We start from the raw sequence: 26,234 nt of genomic DNA on the forward strand, positions 1-26,234 counted from the left end.
ACCAGGCAGTGGCGCCCTCCCCACCACACCCAGTCGTGACAACAAAACGTCTCCAGATTCTGCCGAAGGGTCCCTGAGGGACAGAACTACCAGGTTGAGAACCGAGGCTCTAGACTGTCAGCTCCAGGAGAGTGGGCGCCGAGTCCATTTTTGTCCTTGTCACCTCAGCACCATGCATGTCATCGGGTACTCCATTAAAATTTGTGAAATAGATACATGGACAAACCGTACCTGCCATCTAACATTTCTTTCCATGGAAACCTTGGAAATGCCGCCCTGATTTCAAAAAAACAAAAACAAAACCAAAAACCAAGTGGGTTTAGCTGTGACTTTGAGTCCTAGGAAACTAGAAGCCCTCTCTACACAGTTGAATATGGGTGTCCGGGCCCTTCCCTCTGGCCGATGTCTGTGAGGATGTGTGAGTCTGGAGTTCCTGCCTGATTAAAGCCCACATCCTCTCTTAACTGCCAAAGCAGGGCCCTCATAGCCTAGAGGAAGTACCGCCATCATTCACCGGGCTCAGAGGCCTCCCACCAGCTCTGAAATCGCCTTCTGAGAAAAAGGGGGCATCCCAGCAGGGAGAATGGGACCTCCTGCAGGTGGCATATTTCGGGTAATTTGGCACAGGGTGGTGTTGGAGACCCAGTTCAGCATCTACCTGCCGAGCGTCCCTCCCTCTCTGGCTGGGCCCTGCTCCCTTTTCCTGAGGGGAGGGAGGAAAGTAGAGGTTTGGGCTCCGTTTTGCTTAACCAAGCACGTAACTGGAAATGAATGGTTTAGAAAGCTCCAAGGGAGTCAGCACAGTGGCCCTAAGACTGGTTTAGGGTATATGTGAGTGTTTTAGGTTTTTCTCTCTGTACCTGGCAGTTCTAGTTCCTGAGCCGGAATGATAGATCCAGGTGGGGTGGGGTAAGAGACTGGGGGTGAGGGACAGGCTGACAGGTGGTAATGACCGGCTGTATCAGTCTCAGTTCACTGCTGCTGCCCTAAGGGAAGGATGTCAGGGGTGCCTGGAGGACCCCAACATCAGGAAGCTGGGCTCCTCTTCCTCCTGCGAGGGCAGCTGCCTGGGGAGAAGGCCTGGTGTCGACACCCTCCCTGATGCTCCTGCAGGAAGCTCGGTGTGACACAGGCACCCCACCTCCAGCTGCAGCTCTTCTTTTCAACAGGCTGTAGACGAGCCTGATGGAATAAGGTGAGCTGACAGCCCAAAGCCCTCATTACCGGCAAGGCAGACCTTCCCTTCTGGAATACACAGAAGTGATGAGTCTGCCGGACTCCTTCTTCTTCCACATACAGAGCCTTGGTTTGAAAATTACAAGGAGAGCCATGGTGACAATCGGTGTCGGTGTGGTCTTTGCTTCGATGAGAAACAGTGTAAGACTTCAGACTGAAGCCTTGGTTCTAAATTAAGGAAAGTCGGTGGCATCATGGGGCGATAGCCTCGGGGAGAGCGGGAGTGTGTGCCTTCCTGGGCGCCAGCAGGGTTCCTCATCCTTGGCACTAAGGTTTCGGGCCACGTGATTCCTCGCGGTGAGGAGCTGTCTTGTGCAACAGGGTGTTGAGCAGCAACCCTGACCTCGACCCGGTGGGCGTTGGTAGCTCCCCTTCCCAGGTATGACAACCAGAATGTCTCCAGACATTGCCAAGTATCCCCTGGGGGGCAGTGGGGCCCCCCTCCAAGTAGAAAACCACTGCGCTCCAGCAACAAACATTCTGTTCAAGTCTTGTGCCTTGTAAAGCTGTGGTCACTTGTTTACTCCGAGAATGTGATGATTTAAGCTCAGGACAGAGAGGTAGAAAGAAAGCAGTGTTTCTTCACTTTTTTCTCAGTTGACTCTTTAAACTCCGTCGTCAGAGGCGGCGTGATACATTGGCTAATAGTGGCGGTTTTCACACATCTCTTCACCTTGTACGATCCGTATGATCTGAACAGGTTATTTCATTTTTCTGGACCTCCGTTCTCATCATCTGTAACATACAGATAGATACTAATGCCTTCTTTTTAAATTGAGGGTTCAGCTAAGTGTTGAACATATAAAGCTCCAGATACAGGGTCTGGCACATAGCAGACGGTCAATAAATGATGACTGTTATTCCTGAGTCCTTCAGAATGTATTGTACACATTTTACGAAAATTGGATTTCTTTTCAAGTTAAGGATAACAGTGGCTACTGCTACCTAAAATAGCAATGGGATCAGGTAATTTTCATTGGACTACAATTTATTTCATAAACATGATCGAATTCCTGCTCTACAGCAGGTACGATGCTAAATGCCGGGCATAAAAAAAAAACGCAACAAACCGTAATCCCTGCTGTTAAATATCTAATGTGTAGATTTAGCCACATTAGTGGATCAAGTTATGTTCATCAAAATAGAGCCGCCACTTACTAAAAAATCTCCGTGTAAATGGTGTATGCGTTATAATGGGGTTGTATATAAAGGGACCTCGCTACTTTATTTCTTAACTCTTTTTTTCCAGTAACTGCCGTTTTTTATTAGAGTTTTTCTGATTCTGTGCTTGGACCACTGTTCTTGTGCTATGTGGCCTTTCCTGCTCCTCCTTACTACACATTTCAGTGGATCTGAGTTCCAGTTGCTGTGTTTTTACAAACAGAAAAAAAAAAAGATGCTTGTTTTAAGTGATGTGTTCATTTTAGAAATCTTGAAAACCACAGAGCAGTATATAGAATAATAAACCAAATCATATTACCATCAGAAATAATTATATAGGTAATATCTTGATATCCATCTTTCTAGTCTTTTTCTCTGTGCTTTGTATGGTTTTACATAGTTGAATATACCATACGTAGTTTTCTTTTTTTTTTTTTGATTAAGAGATTTCTGGAATATATTACTATGTCTTTGAATTTCTCCAAGGATCGTTTCTTTGTGTGGGATGGATGTTGCGAACTGACCTGTGCTGTTGGATGCGTAGGTCATGGTCTCCCAGACTCCCATCCCTGAAGCAAGGATAACGTGCAAATGAGTCATTGAGGAAGTGGCCCCAGGTGGAACCGTAAGGGAGCGAGGGAAGTGGAGATTCGAAGGAGGCGTGGCCAGTCAAGGGGGCGTGGCCAGTCAAGGGGGGGCGGTACCACTCAGCCTAACCCTGGGGAACTCCGGAACACCTTTAGGTATTCCACCGCGAGGCAAAGGAGCTGGCTTTTTATACTGCCAGACCGGTAGTCAGTCAGTGGCCTTAGGCCTCCAGGGAAAAGGAATGGTGTGCGACAACCCCAAACCCTTTCAAGCCTGCTAAGAAAAAGGATTCCAGCTCCCACTGGCCATGGGTGCCAACTGTTAGCAACAAGGCACAGAGAAGCCAGAAGAGAGGGGCACAAAGCTGGTGAAAGGTCACCCACAGCGTCCTCTCCCCTGGAACTTTAGGTCGCAATGATCATTGCTATTGCTACTGTAAGTAACTCCACAGCGAACATTCTTAGACCTAAATCTTTTTGATTATCATCTTAGGATTGATGGATAGAAGGGGTGTTATTGTTCCAATAGGTATACGCTTTATGAAAGATGATGCACACCAAAACTTGCCTTTCAGAAAGATTTTTATCAGTTTACACTTCTAACACTTACTGCTCATTTTTTGCTCGCAACAATCTAAAGAACATTGATTTGTCACCTGTGAATTGAGAACCTGTCAACAACATCATAGTTATTCTCGGGGGGTCAGAAAAGTCACATTCGTGGTTCAGCTTTCAGTATAGACCAAATAAGTAATATTTCAAAATATGACTTTTTGAAAGTACCCAGGTGCCGTTATAAATAAAAATAATTTGCATTTAATTAAAGTGTTTATGAATCCACGGTAGTTTTTATCATGTTTTCACAAGTACTAAAAATATAATTAGTCATGAAGCATTTGTAATACTTTTTTATGCCTAAAAAAGGTACTACATTGTTTTAAAGCTTGAGACCCACCAGTCACTATCACTACACTGTTTTCAGTTGTCTCTTGGCTACCGATTTGGAAATCACCCATTTGAACTGTTGCATCTTAAAGATTTGTCAGTAAAAAAGTCTATAGGACTTGACGCCATAAATAAAACTAAGTCAGCAGACTGAAAAACATATCTCAGCCCCATTAAAGGGTTTTTGGAACATGCTCACCCACCGCCACCCCCACCATGATCCAACCCCTCCATTTCTCTTACTGAGACCTTGAAACACACCAGCATTGTCATATTCTATGTCTTAAATAGTCCAAGGAAGCTATAAAGACACAGACGGATCTTCATCAAGGTGGAAAGTTGTATTTGACTCACTTTCTTAGCTTGATCCTTGAGACTTCCTAAATAACTGTGGACATAAAAATCAGGGACTATTTCAGGTCTAGAGCACTGAGGAAGACAAAGGATTAGGGAGCCAACATTTACTGAGCGCCTACTCTGAGCCAGGTACCATGCTAGCTACTGTCTGTCTGTTTGAGCTTATGGAGTTCCCAACACCACCCTTGAAATTTGATTTCTAATAAGACACAGGCAAGGTTGATAAAGATTCTGACCTGCCCTCATCTCTCGGTTAGTGGAGAGTAGAACTAGGATTTGAACCTGAGATGAATTTCCCCTGACACTTAGAAGAAAGTGGAATAAATGTCTCATAAGCCATTATTTTAAAAGACAGACAACTAACAAAGCCTCAGTTCACTTCTTCTTCATAGCCTTCCCCCGTCCCCCCAAAAGTGATTTAAGAATGAATGCTGCGTGGATGAAAGGCATTTGGATGTCAGTTAGACTGTTTAATAAAATATGTGGCTCTTCACTGAGGACACCTTTTAGACATTGTTGCCATACGTTTCAGTAGCTGAGCATTTCTTTCCTGAGTCTTTTTAGGTTCTTTTTTTTTTTTTTTTTTGGCTAAATTAATTAGCATCATAGATCAAGTGTACACTTTGAGGTCTGATAAAAATTTAAGAAGGAATTCAAAGACGTCTCTAAGCCTCTCCCCAGTAACCTGAAAGATAACATTTAAAACCACCAAGCCTCTGTCACTTTGATCAGTTAGCGTTTCCTGTGTCTTCTCTGAACTTTTAAAGATGCCGACTCATTCTGATAACACTCTATACACTTCCCAGGGTATCAAAATGCACTTCAGTTTTGCTTATTTGTCTAACTTTCTGCCTTAAGAGAATGTGGTCGATATTTGGAAAATGAAGATGAGTTTGGGTGGACGTATTTCAGTGATGTTTGTAGAGATTTGAGAGACCAGAGCCCTCTCGCCATTACAGGACCGTCAACCCCAATTGTTTGTGCATTAATAACTACTGTCACTTTGCAGATCTGGCCTTAATCTCTGCAGGCCAGTCCTTGAAGATTTCTAGAATGTCTCTTGCCAAACATCCCTAAGAGTTAGACCTTTGTTGTTTGGTAAAGTAATGGTGAGAAACATTTGGCTTGAATGCTGGGCAGTTCAGTCCTACTTAAGGCCAGTTAGAAGTCTCAGTTTGGCAGCCTAATACTTTTCTTTCACGTTTATTTTTGGGGCAAGAAAAACTGTCCCAAAAAAACTGTTGGGAGATGTCATGATTCTAATATAATCTGATGTGCTGTTTTTCCCTACTTCCTATAGCCAGCCCCTCTAGAGGAAATGGTTAGTCCAGAGGCAGAATAATGAGGGGCTCTAGGTACTGAGAATGAGGATCTTAGAAACACAGAGACCAGAAGGATATCAGCATTTCCCAGTGCTTGAGAAAATGACAGCTTTCATTAAAGGGAGGCCCAGGGCTGGTTGTCATTACCTTCCCCCCAAGATAAATTGCGGGACTCTCCTTGTCATGCTGTGTACCATTTGTTCATTCCAGGCACTTGCATTGTTAAGATCCCACTCTTAGTATAAGACTCACTGCCTTCACGTGAGAGTGATCCATTTTGATTATTCCAGACCAACTTTACTTCCCAGCTCGCTCCCCCATATTTTTATCATCCAGTGTGAGCCCCTGGGCTATCTGGCCATGGGGGGGCAAACTGACTCATGGGTAAACAGTCTTTCATAACTTGAATTTCAATATTCGGATATCATCCAGAGAGTGATGTAAATGCATTTTGGACTTTCCACATTGGCAATGCCCAGTCTTCTCAGAGTTAGAGTTTATGAGGTGAGCATACTCCTATGGTGGTCTCTAAATACTGTCTCCCACTAAAAGGAACCAGCGCCCTTAGTGAAGTGGCTAATTTGACCTAGGACAGGAAGTGTGCAAAATGAGCCCGGAACATCTTGTCAGCCTGGAAGACAAGAATGCTTTTGAGGATATAGGTCATATGAAAGGTTCAGGAGCCAACCTGGAGAGGCTCATTTTGAACATCAACAAGGATAATGAAATTTCAGTGGATCAAGACCTTTAAAATTTGTTGGAAAACATGTGTTCATAATTATACTCAGAAAACAAACCAACCAAAAAAACCCTCTGGTCAAGTCTAAGAATATTGGGTAACCAACTTCTTATTGTGAGGACAATATAGGGAATGAATTAAGCATTTACCATGCCTTTGCTATACAAACTAAACCTCAGGATAACCAAATAGTTGGTTATGGAAAATTTCTTTTTTATAGAAGTATTTCAACTAATGAAGAAGGAAAGTCAGAATTACAATAGCACCCCTAATAAACAATGCACTGAAGCAATGATCAGAAGTAGCTACTAACGTCACAAAAAAAGACAAATGGCCATGGTCTGCTGCTTCCAGCACCAGGTACAATGTCTCCATAAGATATTCTTGCAAAAAGAAAAGAAAAGAAAGAAAGAAAAGAAAGAAAAAGAAATTCAAATCTGACCAGCCCCTAGAACAGAGGCGACAAACTTCCTGCAAAGAGCCAAGTAGCAAATGTTTCTGGCTTTGCTGGCCCACAGTCTCCGTCACAACTGGGTAGCTCTGCTCAGTTGGCCGTAGGAGCTTGAATGCAGCCACAGACGAAACAGAAAGTGTCGCCAGATCTGGCCCAGGAGCTGCAGACCCCTGCTCCAGGTCTACCGATTTGCAGAAAGTACAGAAGGCAGCATCCCATGAATGCAATTAGCAAAATCTAGACTGTGGGAAACTCGACAGGACAAATAACCTGGTTTCTTCAACAAAAAAAAAAGTTCCAAGAAAAAGTTAAAAATAAAGCAACCAGGGGAAGAGTTTCTTAAAATACAAGAGACCTATCAACCAGTTGCAATGTTTGGAGCTTATTTAAATCCTGATTCAAATTATTTAAAAAATATGTAAAAGAACCAGAAATTTGAATATCAACTAGATATTTAACATATAAAAGAATTATTAACTTTTGAATGGAATGATATTGCATTTATAAAGACATATATGTATATGTGGAATATATATATTCATTAGGTTTAGAGTATGCGTTGAAAATATTCTAAATTATATGATGGCCAGAACTTGCTTCAAAACCATCTTTGATTTTAAAAGAAATGAAATAAGCCATGAACTGATCGTTATTTTATCTGGATGTTGGGTACTGGAGGTTTATTTTATTTTTGCACATATTTGAAATCTTTTACAACATAAAGACTTAACTATATACATAGATGCACATTTTATGACATGTATTACTTTAAACGTTTTTTTAAGGGATAGAATACTTTGCATTTATTAGAAACTCCTGTATCCCCCTAAAACAGATGTGACTCTTCTGGCTAAGAATTAGAGCCAGAAGAGTCTTTTTCTCACCAAAATGTTTATATACATCTTATTTGTTATACTAGAGCTGACAGATATATTATTTATCATTAGAGTACGTGTTACATATAAACTATGTCATTTTATTTTACTTCGTAAAAAGAAATAATTTATTGGGTTGAGACTAAGGATCTTGGGGTGACCAGCTCTACTAGTCTCCCCTTGTTTAATGGATTGGATTCGTTTGGTGCAGGGGTCTGGTCTGGCCACAGCCTAGAGAGGTTGCTTGAGTGATGGAAACCGGAGCAGAGGGAGCTGTGGCATACAGGAAAGCATGGCCCAGCCCCTAAGGCTGGTTGCTACGCAGGATATTTGCAGTGGGAATAAGAGCTCCGTGTTACCAGAACTCCATTCATTTTCATTTTTTTTCTGAGATTAACTCTAGATCATATGTGACATCTTCTAATTTTTAATCCCTTAAGTATTTTTAGAACCCCTTGTATTCCAAACTTAACAACTTGAGCAGCTGAATGAGTCCCATGGGTCAACCTCTGATTTAATATCTACCAATGGTGGGGCCCTAAATAAGACCCTTTGGGCACTGAACTGCTAAAGTCTTATGGCCCTGCTTTCTGTGAGCTTCCTGTCTAGTTAGTTGGGAGGGGGAAACTTACTTGAAAAACAAAGTGACAGGTGTAAATAGGAAGTGCTAGGGGAATCCAGAAAAAGGGGTGACTGGCTCTCTCTGGAACTTCAGGAGAAGCTTCCCACAAGCTGTGGAAGGGGTTGGGAGACGCACCGGTGTTTAGTAGGTAGAGAAGGCAAGGGAGAGAAGCAAAGGTGGGCGTGGGCAAGACCAAGAACTAGCACCAGGAAAAACCACCCTTTAACAAAAAAGCTGGTGGATTTCACAGACTGAGGTCCCTCCATAGCCCATTGATGGGGTATTTTTTTCAGGCCAGGATGGTGTTCTGAGCAATCAGGTGAGAATACGCAGCGAACAGTTGAAAGTATGGCACTGAGACCCAGCTGAGGATTTGAGCTACAGCGCTGATCATCTGTGTAGAAGCGATGCTTGATGTCATAGGGTCTGTAGAGACTGTGTTTCTCTGTCTGCCGTGAACGAGTGGTACGTTTATAAACACAGGGATGCCCTCCGAGGCTGGCATCTGCAAAACTACCAGCCAGTGATTCCCCACACTGAAACTTCCTTTAAGCTCAAAGCAGTACCCAATTACTTCAAAAACATTCCCCACGCCGAGAAAGAAAAATTTGGAGTGATGGAAACTAGAAGTAGGTGGCGAAAGAGAAACTCACACTTGGAAGGATAACCCAGTGATGATGGCTTTATTTATAGGTTTATGGTCTCCCTTCGTCGATGGTTTAAACTAGAACTTTTTTTTTTTTTACTGTTATAAAAAGATGATTTAAGAAATGGAGACATTTAAACAGATTCATAATCTTCCATATCGATGCTCTGCAATACATTTGGGCAACATTTTTATTCTTTCTCTCTTATTTGAAAGTTTAAAGTGCAGTTTCTCTTCAAAATAAACAGGAGGTTACAGTGTTCTTCCCATAATGAGAATCTGCCTGTCCTACAGAGTTAGCGTTTCAAAGCCTGATAACGTCTACAGTTATTTTATGTAAAAGATTGTGTATTTGGACATGAATGTGTGTCAGTAGAGGAATTTTATAAGCCTGAAGTAATGTATGGATCAGCCCCCTTCTCCTGGCTATAAAACTTTGGAAAGAAGTGAAAGCTTAGTCTAAGACATGTACAGAAACCAGGTGAGTTTAGATGAGTGAGCATTTGGCTTAGGAGACTGAGGCCAAGAAGAAGTTACGCCCAGAACATCAATCCAAAAAAAGCTCTAATTCCAAGCTCTGCACAGCTTGACACTGTCCCAATGCACCGCTATGAAACCGCATCGTTCAAAAAAATCCCCAAATCCGAGAAACTAAGGAAAACACCCATGGCAGCCTTCCACCACTTCATAATGAAACTGTTCTTTTAGTAAAATGCACAACCAAGCACAATTCTGCTAAATAAGATGGCCGTTTATTTGGGAGATGATCTTTGCCGACTCAGACATAGGCGCTGTTCAATTCCTACCTGTTTTGCAACCTTCTGCATCAATATATACCATTTCGGTGAATCGGCTCTGAGCTAGCAGAAGGAAAACCAATGTGACGTCTTTTACGAACATGCAGATTCAAATATTTATCCAAATATTTGCTAATCCTGGGGCTTGGGAGTATAGATTGTTGCATGCTGAAGGTAAGACACCAGAACAGTCTGTAAGGTAAGAGTCAGCAGTGTAGACTGATGAAGTTGGTGCCAGTCACTGGATCTGACCATTGGTGACAAAGATCATACAAATTATTTTATATTTATGAATACTATGTGGTGTATTTCATTTTAAAGAGGAAATTTATCTCCAAGAGGGGAAAAAAAAAAGAGGGAGAGTAGCCACTATGTCTAATTTTTAGATGAGCTGAGGAAAGCCTCCAAAATCAGAATTTGGAAGATCTTCAGTGTCCAACAAGCTGAAAGAGACTCAGGGGACTGTCGTGGTATTGGAGCCAGTCCTAGGTGCCAAAGTCCAAACAGGCCACGCTGGCCATAGGAAAGCCCCAAGCAGGAGCGTATGTAGGTCACTTACATGTTTTGAATATAGACAGGCTGCGTTTACACAATTATTTTACTATGAAGCGTTGGAGAAACCCCGAAGGGTCTAAATGTTTTTAAATGTGCTTTTTCCACAACGTGTAAGAAAATTGCGACACCACCTCGAACGATGGCCTTTGTGGTTCCCCTTGTGGCCCTGTGTGGGTTTCACGGGTGGGGACCCCTTTGGCTGACACTCCTCTTCCGACCCCAGTGAATTTCACTCTTTTTGGAAAGTGCTTGGTGCTCACAAGGGCGGCTCGGGACTTGGTACACTTTCCTAGTGACACTCTATAAACATGATTCCGCGGCAATAAAAACGATTAACCAAAATAGAAAGCATATGAGCCCTGCTATTTATTGAACATCTGCTATGACCTGGAGGTGGACGTAAGACAAGCGTCTAGAAAGGAAGGGGCGAACACGCCTGGTTTTGCCTGGTGCTGATCCAGTGCCCTTTCTTTGTCTGGGAGCCCACCATCTCCTAAGAGGCTCCCCTCTTTCCCGTTCTCTGCAGACACGCCCCGCCTCCTACCTGGAACGCACCTGACAGGAGAGTGAATTGGTTCCCAGGGAGCTTAGGCTCCGCCGAAGCTTCGTTGGGTCTGTGAGGGAGGCACCAAATTAGCCACGTCACGAATTCTGCTTTTGTCTTACCAGCTGCCATTTTTAGGTTCTTACCGAATCAACGCACTTTTCCTAAAAACACATGTAAATGCCTCCCTCTTATTTGCCACAGCCAAAGAGAGCTGGGTAAGCAGTAATCAAGGAAGGAAGCACATTTTAAAAAAAAAAAAAAAAGGAAAATCACCATAATGGAGAATATCAGTGTAAACAGTGCCATCCTCACAGTTGTCGAATTTACCAATTTTCTGCTGTATTGTAGATTAAGGGTGTCACTTTATTTTAATTAACAATTCTTTAAGAAAATATGTTCATGTTAAAAAATCGAGTGTACAGTAAGTATGCAGTTGTAAGGTAATCATAGCAACCTGAGTGGTTTCTCCCTCAGAGTGAAACCCAAGAGCCATTCCAGGCTCCACGGGCGACTTCGGGATGCGGCCTCTCCTCCCTCTTCATTCTCCCGGGCCCTTACTTCACGGCCACCCCGACCTCGAACACACCACGTTTATTCCCACGTCGGGGCCCCTGCCTTGCCATCCCTCGGTCGGGCGGGCCCACCGCCCCGCTCAGCGCCTGGCGGGATCTGTCTCCTCACTCAGGTCCTACCGTGAGCGCTTCCGGCACAGAGGTGGCTCCGTCCCAGCCCGTCCTTCGCTGCCATCACTGCACTTGGGTGGCCTGGCCCTGACCCCTCTCTGAGGTTGCTTTCTTGCTTCCTGGTTTCTTTTCTGTCCCCTCTAGGTTGGGAACACCACGGCAGCAGGGGACTTGGCCATCTTTTTTACAGCACATACTCTACACGGTAGGGACTCAGGCAGTGTTGGCTTCATTGAATGGACGGTGGTGTTATTGATGAGAATTGAATAACAATTAGGATAGTGTCCGGCACACAGTTTGGAGCTACCAAGTGGAGGTTCGGTTCCGCCCCCCACATCCCCCTGACAATATACAGTCAACACCGATCGCGTCTACACTGTTCTAGCTTAAACAGATTGAGAAGGCATTCATTTCTGCTGAGCGCCATAAGTCATACCGTGCCGGGTACAGAGTCGTCCCCCTTCCCAAAAAAGTGTCCGTTGAGGCGGAGTGTCAGTGTTCTCTGTCTCGTCTGATTTTTCAGGCTGGCCATGCCGGAAGGAACCATGACTTGGCACATCCCCTGCTTCCTCCTGGCCACCGTGGCTTTGCCCTCCGCCTGCTTGCAGTTCAACCCTCGGCCTCTGGAGGAGCTGGGCTCTGACATAGGAATCCAGGTTTTCAATCAGATCGTCAAGTCGCAGCCTCGGGACAACATCATCGTCTCCCCCCACGGCATCGCGTCCGCCTTGGGGATGCTGCAGCTGGGAGCCAGCGGCAGAACGAAGCTGCAGCTCGCCATGATGATGAAGTACAACGTGAACGGTGCGCGCTGGGCCCCGGCTGCGGGGGCGTGCGGGGGGCGTGCGGGGGGCGTGCGGGGGGCGCACCGGGTCCTGCGCCAGGAGGGATCCCCGCTGGGTCTCCGCTTACAGCCTCGAGGAGAAAGAGCCACCTGGGGGTTCTCTGGTGCCATCTGGGGTTCAGGCCGTTCTCCTCTAAACGACGGGTGTTGTCGTAACGGAAGTTACGAGAACTGGATTCTGGCCTTTGGAGCTTTAGGTCCATCACTTGACCTCTCAGCGCCCCAGTTTTCTCATCTCCGAAAAGAAAACTGTCCGTCTGCCCCCCCCCCCCCCCCCGCATGGTGTACAGGGCTAATATGCATTACGGTCGTGAATACGCTTTTAACACTGTAAACTGGGGGGCGAGGGTGGTGGAGGCCGGGGAGGGCACCACGAGGGAGCCCTGCGGGGATGGCGCTGTGCTCCGTCCTGACCGTGGGGGCGACACGCGAATCTGCGTGGGGGGTACGGTTGCGTAGAGCTCCACGCACACGTATGCGCACGCGCACACGCGCACACATTAATCAAGTGCGATCTGAATGAAACCAACTGTACCAGTGGCAGTTTCCCGGCCGCGGTGCTGTGCTGTAGTCACACACGCGATCACCACTGGGAGAAACAGGGACAGACACATGCGGCACCCTATGTACTGTTCTGCAAGTTCCTGCGAACCTATAATTATTTCAAAATAAAAGGCCATACATTATTTTTTTTTTAAGTAGAGCCCAAAGGAAAAAGCTTAGTTTTTGTTTTGTTTTGTTTTGTTTTTAAAAAGAAACCCCTGATTTTAGTCGCTTATTAAAACCTAACCTAGGATCTTGCGTGTCCCGGCAGAGTCACGTCGCCGTGGCTCCCGCTTTCTCGCCCGGAGTCACCCGCCCCCTGCTCTTCCACGCTGCAGGGTGCGAGGGAGCAGGGCGAGCTTCGGAGCCCTCCAGGGCCTTGTGACCTCGAGCCAGCCCCTTTTTCGCATCGAGGTCTCCCTAACTTTATGCGGAAATGAGGGATCTTTCCCGCCCAAGGGCTGTCCCTTCTGCCGGGTCCTGGCGTTCTGGGGCTCCCCGACTGCGCCGATACCTCCAGCCGGGTGAGGAAGGCGAGACGCATGGGGAGTTATGTGCTCCGGGCTCTCGGCGTGGCCTCCAGAGCCGCCAACACCCAATGCCTCACCGCCCTGCTCTGACTGCTGGTGACGCGGCTTGGAAGTTTTGCGTGAGTTTGCGGTTAATTCACCCGTCAGAATCAGGAAAAGTCCCCATACGTAGAACACGCTGTCCTGCCTCTGGCATGGGAGTTCAGAAAACTCCTGGTGACCTGTAACGTTGCAGTGAATCGCCGCCAGAATTCACAGCCTTTCCTAGTGTCTTCCAGGCCCAATCAGCCAGTGCAGTTCCAGAATGGCAGTTGGATTTTTGTCGTTTGTGTTAACGCTGAGCCACCTTCATTTTAAGCAGGATGTCCAAAGTTTCGATGATATCGCCCTGTTGGCCACCCCCCTCCCCACCCTTTCTTGCTCCCAAATCGCTAACAGTTGTGCCATAGGCTGTGACTTCAGTTGGCATGTGACATTCATCCAAGGGAGCCTGAGCGATTGTTCAGGCCCCAGCTCTGGATCAGTAGTGACGCTCACGTCAACGGTGGTGGGAGACAGTTTGCAGGGACAGAGAGGAAAGGTTTGTCCTGTTCTTCTGGGGCATATGGAGGAGGCCGAGTGGCTGAAAGGGACTGACCTGGGACTTGGCCTTTGGAGTTTGCTGCCCCCTTCCTTATAGAATGGGCTCACCTCCTCCTGCCGGGCCTGCTCACAGAACAGTGTAGGGCAGACTCACGAGAGGCCCGACAAAGGCCCGAGGGTCACCTCTGTGTGGGGCATGGGAGGCTTTACCCTGCCCTTGCTTAAAGGATCCGAAGAAGAGACTCAGAGTGACAAGTCGGCCCCCCAGAAAGCCATCACTCTGCAGGGTGTTTTCAGACAGTGCCATTTTGAAAAGACCCCAAGCGATTAAGAAGGATCTGTAATACAAGTTCTCTGTAGAAACACACTTCATCCTCATAACTTATTTTCCTCTTGTCCATACTCTAAAACTAAACGGAGCATGTATGAACGGCTCGTGGAAAAGAAAGCTTACATTGCCATAAAATTAATCCCTGTACTTTGTGAGCTTTGTACCAAGTAAGAATCACATTGTTCTTGGATGGCGGCACATGGCAACTTCTGACAGTCTTTCGAATGCTTATTTTATTCATTTTTCTTCCAAAATAGAGAAAGGGAATCATGTTGTTAAATCTTTGGCAGGAAAGGAAATAGCACTCAAGATGGTTAAGCAAAAAAGAGAACAGGTTGGGGAGATTCCTTCCATTTACCTCACCCCCCACCCTTAAATCTACGTAACTGGGGAGCTTGCCAATCTCCCCGATGACCTGGTGCCAAGAAGATGCTCCAGGAGAATGAGGTCCACGTGGGGAGGGGCAGAGAACGCCTCAAATAGGCTAGAAGCGCAACTGATTTTAAGACCTGTTAGTCGTACTTTACGTTATCCTCTTCCCTCTTTCTCAATACGAGGCCACTGAGAAAGCAAAAAAAAAAAAAAAGAAAAAAAAACGTAGTCTCTCATTACTCATGTTTATCTTGTTTGTACTGTTTTTCTTTGCCATAATATAGTAGATAACTTTGAAACATAACTTTTCTGAAACGTTTTGGGAATACCGCTGAATTTTCTCGTTTCTCCTTTAGGACTCGGTAAAATGTTAAAGAGGATCAACAAGGCCATCGTCTCCAAGAAGAATAAAGACGTCGTGACCATGGCCAACGCCATGTTTGTGGAGAAGAGCTCTAAACTCGAAGCGCCTTTCGTCGCGAGAAACAAGGATGTGTTCCAGTGCAAGGTCTGGAATGTCAGCTTTGAGTCTCCGGCCTCCGCCTGTGACTCCATCAATGCGTGGGCTAAAAACGAGACCAGGGGTGAGTGGTCGCAGCTCCTCGGGCCACGTTTTGTGCGATTTTACACTTTTGCAAATGAACGCGTGAATTAGACTCAAGGATTCGAATATGAGTGTGCAATCCAATGACGCTTCCGTTGGGAAGGGCCAGCACCCAAGCCCCTGAGCTGCCCGTTCTTTCTTAGCAGGCCCCACGGCTCGGTCTGCCTTCCTTCCCTTCGTGTCCCTGTGGGTTTCTCTCCCTGTGGCATGGGCGGCAGAGCAGACTACAGCCCCGCAGACTCCCTTCTCTCCTCACCGCGTCTCATCCCCAGAGTCCTTGCCCACGGGCCTTTGTCCGTTTTGCAAGTTTTACTCCTCGCTCGTTCCTGCTTTCGCATCCGCTGTCTCCTTTGCCTGGAATGTCCTTCTCAGCCTTTAAGATTCAAGAATGATCTCTCTGCTCACCTTCCCGGCCTCTTGCTTCTGCCATCTTGGGAAGTGGGTGCCTCCTCTCGGGTTGATTGGCATATGATTATGCCTCTCCTGTGCCTCTTCATTCTAGCAGTTTCCACGTAGTGTAATGATACTTGTTTACGTGTGTTTGTTCTCTCCTGCCACTGAGAAAAAGTCTAACATCAGTGTCTAACAGTTTTAAACCTGTTAATTTGTAAACCGCAGGTCCAAGTGAAAACACCCGGGAAGGAGAGGTAGGTCCAGATTAACAGAAACGAGTTAAGTCCAGCGTTGTAGACAGTACCTTCCAACCCCCACAGACCCAACCATTTTTCACAGAAGGGAGAGTTAAGGTCACAGGAATGCAAGCAAAAGAGACTCACTAGGGAGAAGAAGCTCAAAGACAAAACTTGGGGAAATTCTGGCTTTTCAGGTCATGTTTCTCGAAGCAAGGTTCCCGATGCACTTGCATGAGAATTACCTGGGGCGTATGCTTAGAAGGGAGATCACTGGACCCCAGCCTACTGCATCAGAATCCCCGAGGGAGGGGATGCTGACGTCCTGTGTTAAAACAAATTCTCCCACGACCCGCCTCTACCACCCATCCCCACACTTAACGCGGGACTGTTTGAGACCCATTCGAGGGACCAGTGAAGAGAGAGATGCACAAGGAATGCTCTGGAGGGTGTAGGAGAACCAGGCTGGCCGTGGGGAATTTGTGGCACCTTTGCTCAACAGGACCCTGGACGGTGCGGTCCGGAGTCCCTCCCTGTAACCATGAAACCGTCAGGAGACCAGCAAACGTGAAGGGTTTCGTGGTTTTCCTGAGTCTGGGGGCCTCAGAGCAGTGGTAGGATGCTGAGGACACTCGGAAGCTAAGTGGCCGTTTGATTGGCATGTCACTGCGCCCTCCCAGCCTTCCCTGTACTGTGTAATGGGAACATTAAATCACATTAGAATACCACTTGACAGGTTTCAAAGCACTTGAATGCGCATCATCTCAATCGCTTGCTGCACCTCTGGGGAGGGGAAGGGCTGAGACTCAGACAGTGCCTACCAACCCCACAGACCCTTGGTAACTTTCCAAATAAAACAAATATGATCTCCACTCGATTCGCGTAGTAGTCACATTCCTAGCAAATTCAATGTACGTTTCAAGTAATCCCCCCAAAAGGTGCATGTGTTTGCATGAAAAAGAGTGAGATTCGGGGCTCAGATCCTAATAAGGAGATTTCTCACTGATGTGAATAATATCAGGCGTGGTGTTTGGAAGTTATGCAGGGAAAGGACAGTTCTTCATTGCGACTGCTTTGAAGGTTACAGGACATGTCGCATCTCTGGCCACTGCCCGTTCAATCAGGAATGCTCCCACAAATTTCCAGGCTACTCCCTCAGGGTGAACTGTCCCCCTGAGAAGTGCCTGCCTACAGGACCCAGGAGGCTGATCAGTCCATGAGCAGACGACTGTGGAGTCCGTCCCTGGGGAGATGGTGGCCTCTGCCCTGGCAGGGAGTGGAAGAACCGATACAGAGGCCCCTTCCCACGTGGAGGGGCGCGGAGATGGCCCAGCGGGGCTGCCCCGCCCCTCTCTGTGGCCTCATCCTCTGTCCTGTCACATACCCCCACACGTGCCGCCTGCTGTACCCAGAACACCTCCCTTCTTTCCCCTTGAGAACGTCCGTTCACTTTCACACTGTCGAATAGCATGACTGTTAAAAGCCTAAGTTCTGAGTCTGAACCACAGTCTGCCATTTCCTGACTGTAACCTTAGGCAAGTTACTTAACTCCCTGATCCTCAGCATCCTTGTCTGTGAAATGGAAATGTAATAGCGATCGAAACCTCCTGGAAGGGTTGTAACAACATTAAGGTCATTAACAGAGATAAAAATAATACACATAAAGCATTTGGCACAGTGCCTGGCACCTAGCAGATGTTCACATGTGAGCTGTTTTTATAGCCATTAGCTCAAGTAGCACTTTTTTAGGGAGCCGTCCATCCCTGACCTTGCTGACCAGATCGGAGTCCCCTCTCACTTGCCCTCACATCCCTGAGTACTTCTACTTCAAGGAACTTAACTGCAACTGCAGCTTTGTGCTTGTCCAAGTCTTCATGGCAGCCTCTACCTCTCGAATCCATACTTCTTTGAGGGTGGGGTACATTTTTGTTGTTTCTTATCTAAAAGAGTACCTGACGCCTAAGAGGTAGGCATCTGAGGAGGCCGGGAGGGTTGAATGGTGACTGTGGATGGATGATGGATGCACGTTTGTGGCATTTGTTGATGGCAGGTCCCGCACATGCCTCCTTGCCTCTAAACTATGCATTTCTTACTTTTCTCTCCTTTATTTTTATTCTTTCATGCCGCATTACAGTATCTTAGTCCTACCAGTGGCAATCAGAGGTTTTATGTATCTCAGCAAAAAAGGACTGAAGAGATGTTTGTCTTCGGACACTTAGCAAGCACTGACTGTATGCCGAATGTAGAGCTAAGCATGACTTAAAAAATGAATGGCGGGCCCCCGTTCTTGTGCGATTCATGGTTCATTTGGGGGAGCGAGACGTCTTAAATTTGTCTGGAATAAAATCCCGCGGTGTGATGCGGGTCCTGAGCGGCCGGCTTTGTGGAAGGTGCCTGGGTATCGGTAGGAGGGTGAGGAGAGGGGACCGGGAGAGGGGACCGCTGAACTACCTCCCCGAGGCAGGTGGGGGTTGGACGGGGCAGTGTCCCTAGCAAAGGCAAGAAACGTTCATTATTGAGGAGCCAACTCTAAGGAGCTTGCTCTCCCTGGAGCACAGAGTTCTGATTTCCTCCCCACGGGGAAGTCTGTTCGCAGAGGCCGGCGTTGTATTATTGATCCATGGCTGTTTATTTACGGCTTATGTATTTTTCTTCCATTCCCACGGTAAGGAGGCGTTGGTGCCCCCTGGCGGAAGCAATGAGCAGTCATGGAACTGTCTTACTGAGTGCTCTGCTTCTTTACCATGTTTTGTTTAAACATTTGTTCACTTTACACCAGAATCTTCTCGAGCTTCATTTAAAAAGACTTAAAACTCTTTCTGCTGAATTAAACATTCTTGCTCCTTCAGAAACTATTGGTTTTACTATCACCGTTTAACATAGAACTTGCATTTATATTACTTTTTCTTTTTTTAACATGTTTGGTCTAAAGATGACATTGAACTGATTTTTAAAAGCTTTGAATATTAGTGATGCCTGTTATGTGTACATGTGCACATGTATGTGTACACACATACACACACACACACACCCCTGAACCTTCAAACATGGCGCAAAAGGAACCTAAGTGAACAACCAGAGTGTCAAGCACAGGTAGCACTTTGGAACATCTTTGTGACTTCACGGGAGCATCCTGGAACTGTTGGGGTCGCTCCTTCCTTCACTCATGACACAGACAAGGTGGACCATCCTGACCTCTTGAGAAGAGTAATTTCATTCAAAATTAGGAATTCCAGGACAGACCTCATTTCTTTTCATCTCTGTAATTTTAGCACCTAGCTTGATCCCTGACCCGTAAATCTAGACGCCAAGTTTAACTTCAACTCTTTAGTTCCGAGGCCTGGTGATAACCATGGGCCACAAACTAATGTCCACTATTTCTAAAATCTTGAGAGAAATGAAGCATTTGTCTTTGATAGTGTTGCATAGCCTGAAGTGTTTGTTTATTTGGACTGGGATAAGTCAGCTAAGTGGTTAAAAGGACACAAGAATTGCTTATCTCATGCTGAGCAAAATCCCTCACTGGCAGTCATGTGTATCAGTTATTAGCAGAAATAGGGAAGTTAATTAAGTATAGTTTATTTGAATGAGTAAAATTTTCTAAAGCATGGGGCTGATAGGGAATAGCTATAAAAGAATTTCTTGATCCAAAGTTTGGTAATCCCTAAACATAAAAGTTTCTGAAGGCTTTTCCCAGTCTCTGATCTTTAACTTGTTTGCGGCCTTAATTTTTAGTGAGGAAAAGAAATTAGAAAGTACAAAAGGATATCGCACAAAATTTCTTTTTAAAGTCTTCTAAGAATTCCGTCGATTTTTTTCATTCTGCACGGTCAAACAGCACCCTCCGGTGGACGGCCAGCCCTGAGTCTCCTCCCTGTCCGTTCTGTGCCTTCACAGGTATGATCGACAACCTGCTGTCCCCGGACCTTATCAACAGTGCGCTGACCAAGATGGTCCTGGTTAACGCCCTGTATTTTAAGGGTCTGTGGAAATCTCGATTTCGGCCCGAGAACACGAAGAAACGGACATTTGTGGCAGCCGACGGGAAGTCCTATCAAGTGCCGATGCTGGCCCAGCTCTCCTTGTTTCAGAGTGGTGAGTTCATACCTGGCGAGGTTCGGCTTCAGAGCATGCCAGCTGCGGAAAGGCCCATGTGCCTTTTCTTAGCTCAGGAGCAAATCCGCCTGTTTATGTTTTTAAAAATCATCCAAGAAGGGGAGGGAAGGGTTCTTTCAAAAGCTCATGGCAAATCTATTTACAAAGAATACATATCAGTAGGTAACACGCATAAGCTTTTAGGTTGGAATATAAAGATGAAAGGGCAATTCACAAATAAGCATCAATGGGCACTAAACAGATAAAAATATTATCAATTCATCATTAGTATTCTTCCATTACCAAATTAGAAATAAAAGTAAAAATTAGGTTTCTCTTCCACTTATCAGATTTGCAGAAGTTAGGAAGATCAACAAAGCTCAGTTGTGGCTGGCGCTGGGGGAAGTGGTGTCCCTGAGCTCTGCTGGTGGCCAGGAGCCGTGGTCCGGAGGACTCCCTGGAGTCATTGCCCCCCGCAGCCACCCTCTGGGGCGCTGAGACTAAAGTTAATCACACACTAGCAAATAAATAAGAAGCAGGTTACAGACAGATAGCTAACACACGTGAGAGTTAGACTTTAATTTATATAAGTAGAAAGGTAATATAAATATGGTCGATTTCAAAAAACAAGTTAGAGAACAGCAGATGCAGATTCCTCTCACTGATATAAAATACTTTCTACAGATTCCTTCGCCTGTAGAGACATGTTAAATGCTAACAGTGGTAGCATATCGAATGATTGTTTTTCTTTATCTGAATTCGAAATTTTTAATGATATGGATCATGTTTACAATAAAGAAAAAAAAATGACGCATCTCTGCCGTCATTTCCACGGCATAGGTAACTAAGTCTGGTGATTACCTTTTAAGTCTGGTTTCACGGAAGCACTAACGGTCCAATTTAAGTGGTCTTCCTTTTCCTTCGTAAGTTAGCCTTGATGTCTTCAACCTATACCTGGACATAGGGGCCCCAAGTATTTCCTTTGCATGTTCAGTATATATTAGCTTTACGTACAGCTCACATCACATCAGCCTGATTCTTTAAATTAGGGAATGACTCGTGTGAGGGACACAAAAAACAAAGTCACTTCTCCTTCTCGCTTGTCATTCATCACTTGTCATTGACTCAGTAAATTTTTTTAAAAAGATAATATTTATTTAAAAGTTGTGTGGAAAGGTATCGTACAAAGCAACTGAAAATAAATAATAAAAGGCTCTTTTTTGCCCCCAAATCACTCTCAGGTTAAGTTACCCAGAAAGACTAAATCGAAACTCCAGCATGGCCACCAGCTCAGATCCAAAGTAAATTTTATCTGAGGTCAATCTTTATACACATTCTGCATTCTACTAAAATAAAAAGCGAAGGGACCTCATTCACTCTCTGTTTCTATTGCTGAAAAATAGCAAATACGTCAGTAGTCAAAGATTAAAATGCAAGGATTCTGTAGACATTCCCATGAAAAATTAAATGTTGGTGTTTACAGGAATGACTATAATACACTTTAATTGAGTATGTAGGATATTCCCAGAGAGGAAGTTGCATCTCCCAGGCATCTATATGATTAAGAACTGATTTGTCTGAGAATATACGTGTGCATTTTACAGAGAGTAACATACAAGTCCACTCCTGTTAAAGGTTCACGTTCTACATAACTGCTGTATGCTGGATGTCCTCCCTGATTCGCGCTGTCCCTTCTCCACCCTGTTCTGAGCCCCCAGGAGGCTGCATCGGTGGGCTCCCTTGTCCTGGGCCTTCCTGTTGGGTTGGCTAGCGAGGTGACTCAGCAGTAGACAGGGGTTAGGGAGGAAAGAGGGCTCGGGCACTGGCTTCCCAGCCTTCTCCCTGCAGTCACTAAGGCCACTGCATCTCTCCACCAAGGTCTTAGCTCCTGCCATCAGGGGCTGCCAGCAGGTCTTTCTCTCGGGGTCACCTCCTCCTCCCTCGCCCCTCCCAGCCTGAAGGCTGGTAGTGGTGCCCCAGTGTTTGTAGCCCAGGGTTCTATCTTTAATGGTTTCTCTGTGCTCCACTCATGATTTGTAAGTAGTGCCTTCATTAACCTCTGCTTACATGACCCATTTCCTGTCGGACTCTGACTAATCTGGGCTGAATCCGGCACAGAGCACGATCGTCCGCATCTCTCCGCCATTCTCATCCCTCACAGGTAAACGCGGGGAGCAGCGCGTGGTCACCCTCCTCCCAGCTCTCCGTTCTATGCCTGTCCTCGGGTTTTTCCTGAGCGACCTGGAATCGGAACCCAGGTTTCCTCGTGGGCCATGCATCAGAATACAGGGTGTCACAGGTGCCCTGGTTTCCCACGTTGGCCAACAAAGCCGCTTCTTACGGAAATGCGGGGCAGGTTTGTCTTGTCGCGGCTGCGAAGAAACCACAGCTGTCCGTGACGGCCCCAAGCAGGCGTTCGTTTTCATGACGACACCCCGCTTAGCCCGGCACCCATTTTCCCCCGTCTCATCACTGGCCGGCCAGTGTGGCCGGCCAGCGCTCCGCAGTGGGCAGTCCTAGCTGAGGCGAGCCAGGCCGCCCTGCCCAGAGCCACACATGCAGCTTCCGGCGCCACCTGCCAAGCGTTGCCGAGGCTTCGCCCAGCCTTGCTATTCTTGGTCACTTTGCCAAAACATTACAGTGCCCCACGATGTCACCAAGATCTCTGAGGAGATCCACTTAGCAACAATCAAAATGGGTAGGACACACTTCTTGACTTAAGTGCAATAAAGTATATAAGCACTTTGAGGAGAGAAACTTTTCTATTAAAAAAAAAAAAAGCCTTCAAATCTTTTTTTTTGGTAGAAGTGTATGTCTTGCTCACTGCAAAATGCTCAAATAGAACAGTATATAAGGCAGAAAGTAAACGTTTCCCTACCGCCCATTCCCCAGCATAAAAACCCCTATTAAGTGCTAGGTGTATCTTTTGAGACCATTTGTATGGATATATAAAGTAAGTCTATAAGACTTTTGTATACATAGGATTACACCTTAATTTCTATTCTGTAATCTGCTCTACTCACTATATAGTGTATCTCGGAAAACTTTTTATGTCAATTCATGTGAATCTGCTTGATCCTTTTATCAACTGCATAATATTCCGTGGTAAAAATGTACCATAATAGCTTATGGGTGGCCATTTACTTGTTTCCCATAACAAATAGCACTTGGGTGAGAATTCTCCTACATAAACCTTTAGATCCGTGTGTCAGAACTTCTAACGGTAATTTCCTTACATAGGAATGGCTGAGTCGAAGTTATTACAGATTTGTTTGTTTGTTTGTTTTTATGGTTATGTGTGAAGACCTAGAGGGATTATTTTATTTTATTTTTAAAAAGACCACAAAGAATTCCGAATGTGTACGTGAAAACAGACAATGTATCAGTATATTTCTAGAATCCACTCTGAACTTCCAGCTTATACCTACCTAACCGTATTACTTATTCACTTGATTGTCTCTTAGGTCCTGGTTCCATCAATATATGTGTCATTGCCCTCTCCCACCTAGTTCTTTGCCCAGTTTTCCTTAGCTCAGGAGGTGGCATCCCTACTCACCCAGGTGCTTAAAGCTTAAGCCACACCTCCTTCGGCATCAACTCTCCCCACATTCTCTTGGCGCTCCAGCCCGAGCACAGGCTACAGGCAGTGGATCTATTTGTTGTCATCTTTTTTCCAACTATATATTTCAGTATTACAGAAGTATAGCCCGAACAGTTCCTTAAGAACTCAGGAAGTCCATAAAGCTACTCGTGGTAAAAGGGCATCAGAGAGACTTTCGGCTTTAAGGCTTTCCCGATATTAAATATTTAAAATATTCTGATTTTATAGGCCTAGAAGAGTTCTTAACATTTCAGCCTAGTTACTACTTCCTCCCTTGTAGGCCTTCAAATAGGAATCAGAATGCTTTAGAGAGCTTTCCAGAAAAACTGGATCATCCCCAAAATGCCACTTACAGAAAGTTCTAAGTCTTCTCTGTATTTTTTAATACTTGATTCTCTGCCTAATGATTCCTCATTAAAGGTTTTGTTGATCCCCATTCATCTAAGAGAAAAGACTGCTTTTCCCCTTTTTAAATCTTTTATTATTCTTTTTAGACTGAACCAGCCTGCTTTTGTTCACGTTATTATATATTCCAGAAATTAACCTCTTTAAAGAACAGTCAGTCTACTTCCCAGAGGATAAAGAACGGAGGGCCTGGAGCAGGACATTTTCAAAGGAAGAGATGGGGGTCGGTGAGGGCCCCCTGCTCTGACACCAGGTTCCCAAGTTCCCTTTTCTTTCATCCTGCCCTGGGGGCTGTGCTCCACTGTAGTCCGTGTGGTTTCTCCTGCTGGGTTGACTGTCTTTGGAGCAGCGACTTAACACCCAAGAGGTGAAGTTTCGCAAAGCTGCTGACGTCAGTAGATGAGAGCTTTCGCTATGTGCGGCCGCTGTGCTAAGTAAGCACTGAGCATATGTTTTCTCATTTAATTTTCACACCAACTCTGTAAGACAGGTACTCTAAACCTAGTGAAACAGATAGATAAACGAAGACCCGGAGTTAAGGAATTTGCCCAAGTCCCAGAGCCAGCCTGTGTCCGGGTCAGGATTTGAATCCAGCTCTCGTAGGTCCAGATCTTGTGTCTTTCACCCCAGCGCCTGTCCTCTATCAAACGAGGCTGCGAACGCAGCACCTTAGTGTTGGAAGGAGAGGAAAGGTGTTACTTTGTCTCCTGGCCCCTCAAGCCACCAAATAAAGATGAGCGTGTGAGGGGTATGTTCTGCTGCGCCCTAGCTGACGTTTGTATCAGTGCCTTTGATCAGAGGCAGACGTGGGGCCAAGGAGAAGTGAATCGTCAGGCAGACGTGAGTGCCTGGATGCCAAATGGCTAACAGTTATTCATATTATTGATTAATTAATGATGTATCCAGTCGAGGCTGGATTAACTGATGGAAGTAGAAGCTGGCCCCCACCCCAACACACCCCAGCTCCTCGGTTTTGTTATTCATGCCCCGCATCCTTATCAGAACATTAAATATTTCTAGAGGTATTTAACAAATGCCTCCAGGTCCTAATTCCATGCCCTGGAGTAATCATTTATGAACTGCTTTCCAAATTTCACAGTTTCTAAAAATTAGCTCTGCCTGACTAGAGACCTAATGTCTTCTTTGAGGATTAAAGGGCTTATTAGGAAGTGCCTTTTTTTCTCACCTTGCCACTGACGTTTCAGTGTCTGTTGAGACCGTTATATCATGCAAGGTAAAAGTAAAGACAAAGGATCCTATGTTTAAATTGTCGGTAGCCCCTAGAAAGAACCCAGGCTAGAGTGACAGTTCCTGAGCACCCTGAGCTGAGGCTGGGCCACCGGTTCCACACAGCCCTGAAGCAAGATGAGAACAGAGTATCCTAAATGCTCCACGGATTGCCCACATGTGTCTCCCTTCAGGAGAATCGGCAATGTCATCCTGTAGTGACATGCATTCTAATTGCTTCACTATTTTTTTTTTAAAACACATTTGATAGCTAAAAGTGTTATTTGACAGAGTTGGCTGTCTCTCTCCCTCTCTCTTCCTCCGTCCCTTCCTCCCAACCCTCATCTATGGAGACCTGGCTTATTGATGTCCCCCGTCTCAAGTGCGGTGATTAGCAAAGGTTGTCCCCAAAGAAAAGACAAGTGAACATCATGAGAGAAACTTGATTTCTCTGTTCCTCCTTCCTTAAGTTTGGTGTCCTTCTAGGTCATTTAGAGAAGGCAGAAGAAGGGGCCAGCGTCAGTGGGCACTCACCATGGGCCAGGTCTGGCTAAGTACCTTACACATTTTTTCTCATTTAATCATCACAAAAACCCTACACACTTAATACCCCTGGCAGCTCCCTCCTCCATACTCTGTGCACAGAGGTTAGGTAGCTTTACCAAGGTCACTGAGTTCTTCTTAAGAAGTTTGAACTGTTTAATAAAACTTTCCAGAAATCTACCATAAATCTAGAAATGCTGGTTTTTCCACTCACTCATTAGTTTTGATAACTCTCTCATTGCATGCCCAATGTGAAGGTTTCATGGGTTCCTAGGGCATGCCGTGTGGAAGAGTCCTTTCCCAGGGAGTTAGTAGCCTCTCTGGACCCTGCACCCACGAGCTGGGCTTCTCCCCAGCGTCCTCCATAACAACACGTTCATCCACACTAATCAGCGATGCTCA

The 26,234-nt window shown here is 45.7% G+C and overlaps 1 protein-coding gene across 3 annotated transcripts in view; it reads left to right on the forward strand.

The window, feature by feature from the left end:
- The window catches only part of SERPINE2 (serpin family E member 2), a 55,577-nt gene that overhangs the window by 20,208 nt on the left and 9,135 nt on the right, over positions 1-26,234 (forward strand). For all 3 annotated transcript variants that reach the window (XM_036236988.1, XM_036236987.1, XM_036236989.1), the window contains exons 2-4: positions 12,050-12,330; positions 15,085-15,312; positions 19,859-20,056. In XM_036236988.1, coding sequence (XP_036092881.1) covers positions 12,057-12,330; positions 15,085-15,312; positions 19,859-20,056 — 700 coding nt within the window. In that variant the 5' untranslated portion in view covers positions 12,050-12,056. The remainder of the gene's footprint in view (positions 1-12,049; positions 12,331-15,084; positions 15,313-19,858; positions 20,057-26,234) is intronic.

The sequence above is a fragment of the Rousettus aegyptiacus genome, unplaced genomic scaffold, assembly GCF_014176215.1.
Source record: "Rousettus aegyptiacus isolate mRouAeg1 unplaced genomic scaffold, mRouAeg1.p scaffold_m13_p_2, whole genome shotgun sequence".
Lineage (NCBI taxonomy): Eukaryota > Metazoa > Chordata > Mammalia > Chiroptera > Pteropodidae > Rousettus > Rousettus aegyptiacus.